The sequence below is a fragment of the Martes martes genome (assembly GCF_963455335.1).
Source record: "Martes martes genome assembly, chromosome: 12".
Classification (NCBI taxonomy): Eukaryota; Metazoa; Chordata; class Mammalia; order Carnivora; family Mustelidae; genus Martes; species Martes martes.
In genome coordinates this window covers 90,714,726-90,727,695 of record NC_137900.1, presented here as the reverse complement: position 1 = coordinate 90,727,695, position 12,970 = coordinate 90,714,726, and the positions used below count along the sequence as shown (strand labels likewise).

At 56.5% G+C, this 12,970-nt stretch overlaps 1 protein-coding gene across 1 annotated transcript in view; it reads right to left on the bottom strand.

Moving 5' to 3' along the window:
• ASS1 (argininosuccinate synthase 1) overlaps positions 1 to 12,970 on the bottom strand; it is a 51,521-nt gene that overhangs the window by 34,155 nt on the left and 4,396 nt on the right. The window contains exons 2-5 of the mRNA XM_080820368.1: positions 12,457 to 12,518; positions 10,566 to 10,675; positions 8,618 to 8,686; positions 5,107 to 5,295 (exon numbers count right to left, since the gene is read on the bottom strand). Of these exons, the coding sequence (XP_080676494.1) occupies positions 5,107 to 5,295; positions 8,618 to 8,686; positions 10,566 to 10,670 (363 nt within the window). The 5' untranslated portion in view covers positions 10,671 to 10,675; positions 12,457 to 12,518. The remainder of the gene's footprint in view (positions 1 to 5,106; positions 5,296 to 8,617; positions 8,687 to 10,565; positions 10,676 to 12,456; positions 12,519 to 12,970) is intronic.

The following is a 12,970-nucleotide window of genomic DNA, read 5'->3' as shown; positions in this document are numbered from 1 at the left end:
CTGGCCTCATCCACCCCAATCCAGAGACTGAGTCCGGGGCTCGGGCTCCGTGGTGCTTGCACTCCTCATATCCATAAAATATGGGAAGCCTGTTGCCTCGGCGAGCCTCAGTTTCCCCATCTACAATCGCTGCCACTTGGCAGGGAATGAGTGGAACCAGAGGGCCACTGAGGGCCCTTTATCCTCGGCTCTGCTCTGCACAGACGGGAAGCTGAGGTCCCAGCAGAAGGGACTAGTTTAAGGGCCCCCAGCCTCCACCCCAAGGGCCGCCCGGCCTCTCCGCGCCCATGGCCTCGGCTGCAGAAGGAAGCCTCGTGTGACCCCCTCCCTGGCGCGCAGACGCGAGGGCTGCCGGCGTCCTGCCTGCTTCCCATCAGCTCGGCACCCGGAGGGGGGACTTAAGCTGTGGAAATAACAGAGGGACCTTTCGCCTACTGTGAAAACTGCACGGGCCCAGCGAGGCGGCGGCGGGAATGACATGTTATTTTCCAGAGTCTTGTCAGGCGGCACGGGAACGCACATCTCAGCCCCTCTCGGCGCAGGAGCCGGGAGCCCAGGGGCTGAGGCTGTCCCCCAACCCCACTGTCCTGTGCCTCTCCCAGGGGGGCGGGTGGAGCTGCACCAAACCCGCCACCCCACTCGCCCACCCACCCAGCCCTGGCGTGAGCACCCGCTAGGCGCTCGCTGTCACTGGGGATAGAGCCACGTGGGGCCAGTGGGGTATTCACCCCGGCTTGCCCATGACAAGAGTGAGGTTCAGAGGAGTGATGTCACCTGCCTGGGGTCGCACAGCCAACAGACATTTCTATCCTAAGACCTCACCTTCAGGTGACCGGTCTGAGCTCCAGACTTAAACTCATTGAGTCCTTACAGCTGACAGCGGTCCCCCAGAAGCAGGTTCTATTATTATCCCCGCCTCACAGGCGGGGAAACTGAGGCACAGCCAGGGACGTGTGCCCAAGGACCCCATGGCCAGCCCAGCTCCTGCAGCAATGGCAGCTCTAACCAAAGGCAGATCCACGTCAGACTTAGAAAGCACCGGGTGCTACATCTCCTGGTGACTTCTCCCCCCACGGCTTCATGTTCCCCTAGTACAATGGCAGCTTGTGCTTCCCTGGACAGGCCTGCTGGGCGGCTGTCTGCCCATTCAGACCCACATGGGGACACCCATCTGTTCCAGAGTCAGAGACCCTCCCAGAAGCCAAACAGCCTCCCTGGGTTCAGACTCTGTCCCAGATGAAGAGCCAAGTTGGGTCCCGTCCCTCCTCCCCTCGAGCCCCAGGACCCTGTGCGCCAGGGCAGCTCCTGGCTGCTCCCCCGGGGGCAGGAGAGTGGGGTAGGGCCCCCTCCACACCATGTGTGTCCACGTGCTGATACACGTACAGGCGTATGTAAGTGTGGGTGCAGCGCCCACGGGGGCCGGACGGGCTGGGGGTGGGGGGTCCGCCCATCTGTTCCTGGGCTAACCATACAGATGGCGCCTTTTACAAAACTGCTCCCTGTACCCCTGCCCGAGTCTGGCTCATATTTCTAGGCCCTTCTTCCAAAACTGGGGGGAGGAGGCCCTGGAAGGGCTACCCCAGCTTCTGTGTGGCTCTCGACGAGGGAGGGAACAGGGCGGGGCACGGAGGGAGACCCCAGCTTGAGCTCTGCCGCAGGCGCTGCCTGGCTGGGCCCTGGGAGGGACGCTGCCTCCCACCTCCAGGCCTTTGCAAGGGCTGTTCCTGTGGCCTGGGGTGCCCTTCCCCCTTGGTGTCACTGGCTAACTCTGTTCCCCCTGCTGGGTTAGGGCTCCTAAGTTCCTGGGCGCCTCCCGGAGCCCATGCATGGAGGAGGGCCAGTGCTGGCTAAATCCTCGGGGAGTGAATGAACACACGTGAATGAGACTTCTGGGAGGTTGGACGGAGGCTCCCGGGGCCCTGGTTTCCTCCATCAGTGACTCGGGAGCTGGGAGAGGTTAGGGGCTGAGTTTCCACAAGGCCACGGCCTCAGAACTGGCCACGCTGGAATCTTCTCCATCTGCCGGGGGGGCCCCTGCCGTCTGCTAACACTCCAGCTTTCTCTGCACTGTGACCTCCTTGCCAAAACCCGCCAAGTGTCCTCTGGTATCTCTCTGGGCTTGCCGGCCTGACCCCCCGGCCTCCATTCTTCCACCCGGGGCCACAAGCCTCCCGCACTTGCTCCAGAAGCCCACCTCCCGGATTGTAAATCACAGATGCTGGCCCCCAGCCACCAGGCCATAAGCCACGGCAGGCCACCGGCTCCTCTCCCTGCTACCTTCCTGCAGCAAACCTGGCATTTCTCTGGACCCCACCCTGGGCCTGCCTGGTTCTCCCTATTCGCACCCCTCAGTTCTAGGAAATTGTCTCCAGAGACTTGGTGGGGGGTGGCTTCCCCAGTTTCTGTAAATAGGGGAAACTAAGGCACGGCAGTATGTCTTGCCCATCTCCTGGAGATGGAGATCCAGGGTAGCACTCCCCTCCCACGGCCTTCCAGCCTCTAGTCTTGGAGGCCAAAGAACGTCTGGAGGGGGTGTTCTTTTCGGAACCCGAGTCCTGCGGACCCAGGTAGGGACCCTAGGATCCTGGGGGGGGGGGGGGTGGCCTTCCCAGTGGCTTTTCTCCAGAGTCAGCAACCCAAGGCCTCAAAGCCAAGCCTCTGGTGCCCTCCTGTGGTTGAACTGAAAAGCGCACACAGCAGCAGGTGGCTACTGGCAGCTTCAGGGAGGCTAGGGTAGGGGGTGTGTGTCTCCCCAGACCCTTGAATCTCCCAAACCAGGGCCAGACCTGCCACATGCACACATTCACTCCCCCAGCCCTGAAGGCCGCCCATTCTCAGTCCTGGGGCTACCACTGGAGGGATCCTCTCCGGGCACGAGCCCTTCCAGAATCCTGATCTGGCCTCTGCTTAAACATCTCCAGGAACAGGGAGCTCACTGCTCAGCCCATTTCAATACGGGCAAATGAGATGGCTGGGAAACTTCTTTATTCCGCACTGACTTCTGTTCTCACTGACCTTCCTCTGCCCGCAGGACCCCCCCCAGTACAGACCTGACCATCAGATGAGTAGGGCAGTCCCCTCCAGTCCCGAGCGAACCGAGCAGTCCCTGCACGCCAGCCCTGTGCCGAGCACTTTTGCAATTATCCTGCTCATTGCTCCCAAACCGCCCCAAGAGCTAGTTCCACTTTGCTCCCATTTTACACACAAGGAAATGAAGACTCACGGGGATGAAGTCACACAGCCCAAAATTAGGGGACCCAGGATCTGAACACAACTGCATGGGCCCTAAGCCCTGAGTCCTGGACCTCTGGGCTCCCCTCCACACTGCCCTACAGCCCTCAAGTGGAAGGCGACACGCACATCCCTGTCCAAGCAGCCCCGCTCTGGCCTCCTGCTCCAAAGGTGCTCACGACTAGGCTGTCGCTGAGCGCTAAGGCCACGGGTCTGGGTGAGAAACCTGCCAGTTCCCTTCTCCCACAGAAGCCCGCCATTTGAGTCCAGAACAATCCCAAACATACCACTGGGGGAGTCACTGGGGGCCCCCCATCTGGCCTGGGGCTCCCCTGTTCTCCAAATCGCAGGCCCTCAACATGAAGCCAGCCCCGATGGAGCTGGCTCCGTGCTCCCAGGGAGGCCGTAGTTCAAGGCTCCTGGCTCCAAGAATTTGCACAGACAGATCCCTCTGCTGGGCACACCCTTCTCATCCCGCAAGGCCAATGTCTATAATCAGCCCGCCCTCCCCGGCCCACTGCTCCCGCAGCCACCTTATCACGCATCCCCTCTCCTCTCCCTGACCCTGGTTTGCAAGGCTACCCTCCAGTCACATGTCCTCAGTCCTAATTGAGGCTGCAAGTGTCTTTACATCCCAGTGAGCCAGAGCCTGGGTCAGGTTAGCACGAGGGGGCCGGTAGTGTAGTGAGCTCCCCGTCCCTGGGAGGTGTGCAGTCTACTGATGGTGGGGTTGTTAGGGAGCCAAGTCCTGGACCGGGCTATTGGCTTGGTGTCCAGTGATGTTGAGAGCCCTAGACTACAGTCTTCCTAACATTGCCCAAGAGTTGCCAACACCGGACTCTTGTTTCTGGAGCACGGCCCCCTGTGGGATGGGGCGCTGAGGGCTCTCCTGCCTGGTGCCCCACAGGGCTCTGTCTCAGTCTGCACTGTCCGTGCGGGGCCCGGAAGTCGGGGGTGCGCCACGGGTGAGTTGTGTCCCCCCGCCCAGAAGAGAAGTTGAAGCCTCAGCTCCCAGGACCCGAGGATGTGGCCTTATTTGGAAATAGGGTCTTTACAGAGGTGATGGAGTTAGGTTGAGGTCACTAGGATGGGCGCTAATCCCCATATGACTGGGGTTCTTATGAAAAGGGAGAAATTTGGACACAGAACCACACACGCCCACAGGGCGGAGGAAGGACAATGCTCGGGGAGAAGACAGCCGTGTGCCTGGAGAACATCAGTGTTGTGTCTACAAGGGCGCAGCCGTTGCTATAGAAGTCCGGAGAGGCCTGGAATGACACTTTCCTAGCCCCCTCAGCGGGAGGGCGGCCCTGCCCACACCCAGGCCCCAGAACCGAGAAAGACAATCCATTTCTGTGGCTGGAGGCGCCCAGGGTGCGGAGCTGGGGTGGAGCCCTCAGGGCAAATTAAGACGGGGATGCCCCCTGCCCCTCCCACCCCACCCCCATTTTGCACATGAAGAATCCGAGGCTGGGGGAGGGGAAAGGCCTCCCCAAGGGCCACACAGCTGGGATCACCCCCTCTTTGCTAACACGGGGTTCCGACTTTTTCCACTACCATCGTGCATGTGTGACCTGCGCAGGTGGGGGACGTCCCTGAGCCTCCGTGTGGAGTCTGCAAACCGCTCCCACTGTTGGCAGAGCCTGCTCACGGAACCCACAGCTCACAGCCGCTTCCACTCCCAATACCCACCCCTACGGATCCTGGTCCTCCTGCTCAGACCCTACCGGCCGTCTGTCACTGCACGCCTACCTCTCCTGGGGGGTGAGTGGGGAGTAAAGCGTACGACTGCTCAAGGGCCGTTGGCCGCCCTGGCTGCCCGAGTCCCGTTGGCAGGTTCACCCTGCCCCTCCTCCCCCGCGTCCCCTGCCTCACCTTTCCTGTGGCGCCGTGAGACACATACTTGGCTCCCTCCCGCTGGGCGATCTCCACTTGTTTGCGGGCGATGCAGGGCCTGGCGAGCGAGGTGCCCAGGAGGTAGCGGTCCTCGTACAGTGCGCTGGACTGGATGGCGGGCCAGATGAACTCCTCCACAAACTCCTTGCTGACGTCCTCGATGAACACCTGTGGGGAGAGCAGCCCATGGGAGGAAGGCTTGGCAAGGATGAAGCCCAACCAGAAGACAGAGCCCCAGGGGCCTCCCTAATGCCTGGCAAGAGATACCTCCATTATTCCTTCTGTATCTGTAGTAGACATCATCAATCAATCCTGGCATACAGTGCTATTACTCCCCTCCTGCACTCATGGCAGACATCGCTAATCAATCCTAATTTCTATCTAGCTGAAACTGGATGTGGGTCTCTTTTTTTTTTTTTAATTTTATTTATTTATTTGACAGAGAGAAAGAGAGACAGTGAGAGAGGGAATACAAATGGGGAATGGGAGAGTTGTCAAAACAGGTGGGCTGGGGGAAAGGGCTTCTGGTGTCTCATGGGTGAAGGCCAGGATGCTACTAAACATCCACGTTGCTCAGGACAGCTGGCCACACACGCCAATAGTGCCAAGATCGAGAAGCCCTAATCTAGAGGAATGGTTCTCAAAACACAGACCTTGGACGTCTCAAGACCCTTTCAGGGGAGACGGAGCAAAACGACTTTTTAGAGTGATCCTAAGGGGTTATTTGCCTTTCCCACCAGGTTGACATTCACCCCAAATTTGCAAAAGCAACGATGGCCACTCAAAACACAAATCAGGGCAGAGACGTGGTCGCTGCATTCCCAAGGCCTTCCCTCCACAGCGAAGATTTCACTTGAGAAGTGTCTCGAATCCATAGAAAAGATGACTTTTGTCGAATCTCGAGCACAGAAGGTGAAATACACACAGCACTTCTGTCGCATTCCAAAGCAAGTTACAAGCTCAACTAGCCACTTTTTTTTTTTTCACAGAACATTGTTTTTACTGGAAAGAATGATAGACAAATTATGGTCTTTCAGACTTGAGCGTCTGGCCAACAGTTTCACAAAAATGAAGAAAACTGAGTATTCATTGCCAATGATAAAATTCGGGCTTTCCGGTTAAAATTAGAATTATGGACAACTTGCATCTGACAGCTTCCTCATATTTCTGAGTAGTGGCGAGACTGACGAATGTGATATTTTGATATTTTATCATGAAACATACCAAAATTTGGGAGAGCTGCCTAACTCAATGAGATAATAGTTTTCTAAAGGACCAATGCATGATGTCGCACCATCTTGCATAGTGAAAAAAAAATCCATCCGCAGGGCAAGATGGACCAGTGGATTTTAATGCAAGAAAAATTCATTGTGGAGTTTCAGTTTCCCTGTTGCACTGATCTTTAAGAAACTACCCCTTGTTGACTTTTGACACGGTACCCAAGGATATCCCCAACTCTCTGAAAAGGATTTTAAAATATTCCTCTCTTGGCATGCCAGAGTGGCTCAGTCAGCTGAGTGTCTGACTTTTGGTTTCGACTCAGATCATGAGATCAGGGTTCTGGGATTGAGCCCCACGTTGGGCTCTGTGCTCAGTGAGGAGTCTGCTTGGGATTCTCTCTCTCCCTCTTCCCCTCCCCCCTACTCACACACCCGTGCTCCCTCTCTTGAAAAATCTTTAAAAAAATAAAATACTCTCTCTCTTCCAGTGTTACATTCATGAAGCCATATTTTTTCCTGACGCAAACCAAAACAACACATCACAAAATGAATGGCAATAGGGCTAGGGGAATCCACCTGTCTTCTGTGAAACCAGACGTTAAAGGGTTTATGAAAATGTAACACAATGCTACTTCTATCAAAAACTCTTGTTTTGGAAACAGTTACTTTTCTGAGGTAAAAATGTCACTTACATTAACTTATAAGGTGTTTAATATTATTCTTTTTAAAATGGGTTAATATTGGGGCACCTGGGTGGCTCAGTGGGTTAAAGCCTCTGCCTTCAGCTCAAGTCATGGTCTCAGGGTCCTGGGATCGAGCCCCACATCAGGCTCTCTGCTCAGCGGGGAGCCTGCTTCCCCCCTCTCTCTGCCTGCCACTCTGCCTACTTGTGATCTCTCTCTCTGTAAAATAAACAGATAAAATCTTAAAAAAAAAAAAAAAGTATATGGGAGCCCCTGAGGGCACAAGGTTAAGGATTACTGACCTAGGGTAATGTACGAAGGCCAAATCTTTACACGAAAACCCAGCTCATGTGAAAGCGCAGCTTATTTTTAACACTCACGCATTCTTCCTGCACTTTCTGGGCTCCTGCTCAGACAACTCTTCTCTCTGAGACTCAGGGGACTCTTGACCAAGGAGGGATATCCAGTGTTAGGTGCATGGCCAGTGATGGGATGTGGGACTCATTCATTCATTTTAAGGTACTAATTGAGCTCCTACTATGTGCCAGTCTTCTTTTCAGGTTCCAAGAACCCCACAGAAGTGCCCTACAGAGGGAACCAGTTCTGGCCAAGCAGGTGGGCTGAGAGCCTTTCACACCACTCCTGTTAAGTCCCCTGTGAGGGTGCCAGGGACGTCCACATGGGAGCAGCTCAGACTTTATACTGTGAGCCTATATGGTGAACCACGTTGGCTCTGTTCACCATCTGGGCTCTGCACCCAGCAGAGGGCCCGCCCGCCCCATGATTAGATGCTCAGTCAATGCACTGAACTCAACTAGAACTTCCTGATTCTGCGGAATGGATGGAAGGATGGACAGAGATAAAAGAGGAATGGGCAGGTAGGTGGATGAAGGATGGGTGAAAGAATGGCTGATAGATGAATGGATGGACAGCTGATGGTTGGATGGATGGATGGATGTGTGGATGGATGGATGTATGGTTGGATGGATGTGCGGATGGATGGATGCATGGATGTATGGATGTATGGATGGATGATGGGTGGATGGATGGAAGGATGGGTGGATGACGGTTGGGTGGATGGATGGATGGATGGATGGTTGGATGGTTGGATGGATGGATGGATGGATGATGGTTGGGTGGATGGATGGAAGGATGGGTGGATGACGGTTGGGTGGATGGATGGATGGATGGTTGGATTGTTGGATGGATGGATGGATGGATGTATGGGTGGATGATGGTTGGGTGGATGGATGGAAGGATGGATGGATGAAGGTTGGGTGGATGGATGGATGAATGAGTGGATGAGGGATAACAGGGATGGGCAGGTGGATGAACGGATGTGGAATAGGAAATATGTGAGCAGGTGGGAAAAGGAGGTGGTGGGGCAGAGAACAGTGACTAGGGAAGGCAGGGAGATGATGGCTCCCACATGCCTAAAACCAGAAGGAATCGATCTCATACTCTTGGAAGCAAGAGGACCAACAGGAAGGGATGCCGACGACAAGGAACTCTGGGACAGCGTTGCCATTGCTGCCCCCACATGTCAGAACCCCACTCCCAGCCCTGAGTCCTGCCTCCACTTGGTACCTTTTTGGCCCCGAGCTTCAGTGCCTTCTTCCTGGCTTCTTCAAAGTCTTCCTTCTGGCCGATGTTGGCCTGAGAAGCAGAAGCAGAGAGGTGTCATCAGCCCAGCGGCATAAAGAAGAGTGGGGGGAGAACTGCAGCCCCCCTGGGCAAGTGTTGTCTACAGCACCCCTCAAACTGAGGTACTTCCTATTCGAGGGGCCAAGGTCACAGTAAGAAGGAGAAAGGCACAGAGCAGGGTCCGGAGAAGCTGGACTGCTTCCAGGAGCTGACACTTGTCCCTCTCTGGACGTGGTGGGAAGCAGTTCCTGTGGGTCGGAGCGCTAGGTGGCCCTGGCCCTGCACACTATGCTGCCGGGACCCAGAACCCGCTGTCACTGCCTTAAAGGTCTCAGGTTTCCCTTAAGTCCATCTATCTCATCCTGAAAACTCCCCCAAAGCCAGTACCGAGGTTGCTGTGTCAGAAAGTGCGCAACCCCCAGGGGACTTCTGCCGCCAAGCACAGTGACTTGACCATCCCAAGGCATGTGGGAGGCCATCCTTGCTGTTGGAGTCCAACTTCTGTGACAGCCCCCTCTCCAGACACCAGCGTGGTTTCTGCTGGCTGCGCTCAGGTTTCGACCCTGCATTCTGCTCACCAGACTCTGGAATCTTTCCAGAACCCAGGTGCATGTGCTTTCTGAGGTCACTCAGCTTTTAAATCTGTTTCGCAGTAGCCGGGCTTCCGGACCACCCCACTGTGCTGTCGTCGGCAAGACCAACACACCCCGGGGTTCTTGTGTGCTCCCAAAGCGGTGATTCTCACTGGCCAGGCGGCTGGGAGTGAGGCACTTCCCCTCCTGGGCCTCAGTCTCCCCCACCTGAGGGACAAGGGGACTGGGTGCTAGGTGATATTGACTTTAACTGCAAACCAATCATTCCTGGCAAGAGCTGAATTTTTGTCTCTGGAGAGCACCATTTTCCCTTCCTCTGGGAACAAAACCTCTCTTCTGGGCCCTCTTGCCATAGGAAGGGAGGGAAAAAAAATCACGTCTCCTGCTCACTGTTGGGACAGGTCCAGGATCCAAGCCCAGACAATCAGAACCCTTCATGACACAGCCATGGTAATCAATGCGTGGTGGGCAGCAGCTCAGGCAATGAAAATACCCCTGGGCTCTCCCATCAGAGCCTCTGCAGGAGGCTCTCCTTTCCCTGGGAGAGCCAGGCTACAATGACGGGAGCCTTGCCTGCCCTGTGGAGAGGCCAAGAATGAAGCCCAATAGAGGTGGAGACAAATCTGGATATGCACCTGGCTCCAGCCTTGCCTGAAGCTGTCACAGCCCAGATTTCTGTCATGCAAGCCAAAAACTCTTTTGGTTGATTTTGCTTACATTGGTATATGTTAGACTTATAGAATTTGCACTCAAGGGTCCTGAACACATGGAGAATTCAGAAGCGACCTCCAGTCCAGTTCATTAGAAACAGAGCCAGCTTGACCAGGGATGTCTGCTGGACCCAGCACAGGGGAGTGGCATCACACATAACCTGTTATCTGCCTGGGACCTGTCTGCCCCCAGAACTAGGTGGTCTTCAAGGGCACTGCCAGTTCAGCTACTGCAGGGTTCTATAAACTTTGCAGAATTACTGGGGCTGACAAGGGACTTCTGGAAATGGGGAGAGGGTGTGCTTCCCACAGCCTTCAGCAGGCCCATGGCCCCTTGCAGGCAGGCTGGCCAAGCCACACTGCCAAGCTCTTTCCCACCGTTCCCCACGCTGGTCGCCCACAGAGAGCTGGCCTCCCCCGTGCTCTGCGGGGCATTCCAGACCTCCATGGATGTCCGTTTTACGGAGGAAGAAAGGGAGGGAGAACCACAGCTACACGCCTACAGTTCAGGGCAGGCTTAGGGAGGGGTCAGGTGAGTGATGGGGAGCAGGACAAATAGGGAGCAAGACACACCGAGCGCCTCCTTACCAGGTAGGCAATGACATCGTAGCCTTGTTCCTTCAGCCACACGAGAATGCAGGAGGTGTCCAGGCCGCCACTGTAGGCCAGAACCACGGAGCCTTTGCTGGACATCTTGTCTGAGTGGGGAGGGGTTGAGGAAGGACAGTGATGCAGAGCCAACGTGTACGGACCCGTCAGCCCCTGCAGACAGCTCCCCCCCCGCCCCCGCCCTTGGCCTTGGGCAGCCTTGTCCTCCAGCATCCTCCAGCGTCCCCAGCTCTCGCTGGGGGGTTGGGAACAAGGTGTTCACCTGTCATCAAGGCCAGCTGAGGAGCTGTTCCTTCCCAAACCCTCACCTTCTCCACCCCTACCCCTGGGGAACCAACCCTCCCACTGCATGCACAGTCACACACAGGCAAGGTCTGGGGAATACTGACATCAGCTTGGGGCGGACGGGATGGGGGGCCCCTGGCGGGTGGTGGGAAGCACGTCTTGGAGCCACTCCCCCACCAGCTAAAGAAAGTACATGAGGCTGAGCTGTTGGCACCAGGCCAGGATGCTCGGGAGACATGGGTGGGGTCGCTCGGAGAGCACCAGCTGTGGTTCTGAGGGCCTCCCGGAGCGCACCCTGCAACCCCACCATGACCCCATGGAGTAGCTGCTGTCACGGCCCCTGGGGAGACAGAGACTGGGGCTCAGACAGGTGAGCAGCTGGCTCCAGGCCCCAGAGCACGTGCCAGGGCTCTTCCCACATGCAGTGCTGCCTCCCAGCTGCAGGCAGAACGGGATGCTGGGGCGCAGAGCTCCTGCCTCCACACTTCCTCCAAACGGGGGCCCCAGCGAACCCTCCTGCCCTGGGATTTTAGACTCTCTTCAAATGCAAGCACCTCTGGGAGGGAAAACAAGAGACCCTGAGGGACCCGCTGCTCCGAGCCCCAGAGAAGGAAGGAGACAGGTGGAGGGACGGCCTTCCTGGAGATGTAGATCACAGACCTGTCCCTCTGCAGCAGGGACAGGAGTGTCCCACCCTATCCATCTCCTTGGCTACCCCGAGGCATCAAGGGCTCCTGTCTTCTGCTGCTGTTCGTTCTTCCAGAAGCCTCTCCCCAAACCCTTGGGCTATACTGCCTGCCTCCCCAGGCACTCTCCCCAGGGCCCTGAGAGCAGATGCCATTACTATGCCCTTTTGCTAAAGAGGAAATCAAGGGTCACAGAGGTGGAGTCATGAGCTTGACATCAGATGGTCAGCAGGCAGCAGGACCAGATGTGGAAAGAGCCCGTCTGGTCCCAGCGTCCCTGGACACGGCCCAGCCTCCTGCATTACAGGGGGGATGCCTGTGTCTGGTGATGGTGTTGACCCTGGAGTCTGACCAAGGGAAAGGTCCTCATTAGATACTCTTGGGAAAAGCCATGGACATCCCTCCACGGACCCATGGAACCCAGAAGGGGCACCCCACCATGACAATCGCAAAGATGCAGCCTCCCGCATACTGAAAACCTCCCCTGTGCCTGGAGGTCCCGAGATGTGCTGTCCCTGTCACTCAACCCTGTGTAGCAGAGCCTGGACAGAGCCCAACGTGACTAGGACATAGGTCTCCTGTGCAGACACAGCTCGCTGGCCCACTTGCCTGCTGGCCCCAGGGCTCACACACCCTGCAGCCGTTTGGACACAGAAGGAACAGGGGGGTGGAGGTGGGGCTGCTGTTTCTGATGGATGTTCACAACTTTTGCCTCCAGTGGGCATCCGACCACATGCCAGGCCCTGGCCCCTGCCACCTGTTTGCTGGGGACTCAGCAGACCCTGACCCTGGGGCCAGGAAATGGTGCCCATGGCAACTGCAGCCAGGCAACAGGCCATCAGAAATGGAGGGAGGGAGGGAGGGAATGGACCCGGAGGCAGGAAGGACCCGGAAAGCACCTTGGATTGGAGATGTGGGTTCCCGGCTTCTGGAATCTGACTTCGCAGCTCCGTGAACCACTCTGCAAAAGCGAAAACTGTTCAGCTGCCTGGCACAGCAGTCCAGGGGAAGCCAGAGACCTTGAATCTGGCCTCTCCTGCTGCCAGATTCCCCTTGAGCAGCCCTGTTGATCGGGGAGATTTGGGGAGGCCCAGGAGCCACCTGCCCAGCCTCCCAGCCCTGGAAGGTACTGGTGCTCCCAGCCCCGTGTGCTTGTGCCACGGTGCTGGGGGTGGGGGTGGGGGTGGGGGGGTGTATCCTACTGTGTGTCTTTCAAACAGCTCCACTGAGGAAGAACTGAGATACAAGAAATTGCATTTATTGAGAACCTCGGATTTAACACGAAACCATCACCACGATCGACATAAGGAACCTGTCCATCACGGACTGAGCCCTTCCCTTCAAGTCATCTCTGTTTTAGAGACAGGGACCCTGAGGCTCAGGTTAAGGAACTGGGCCGAGGCCTTGCTTGGC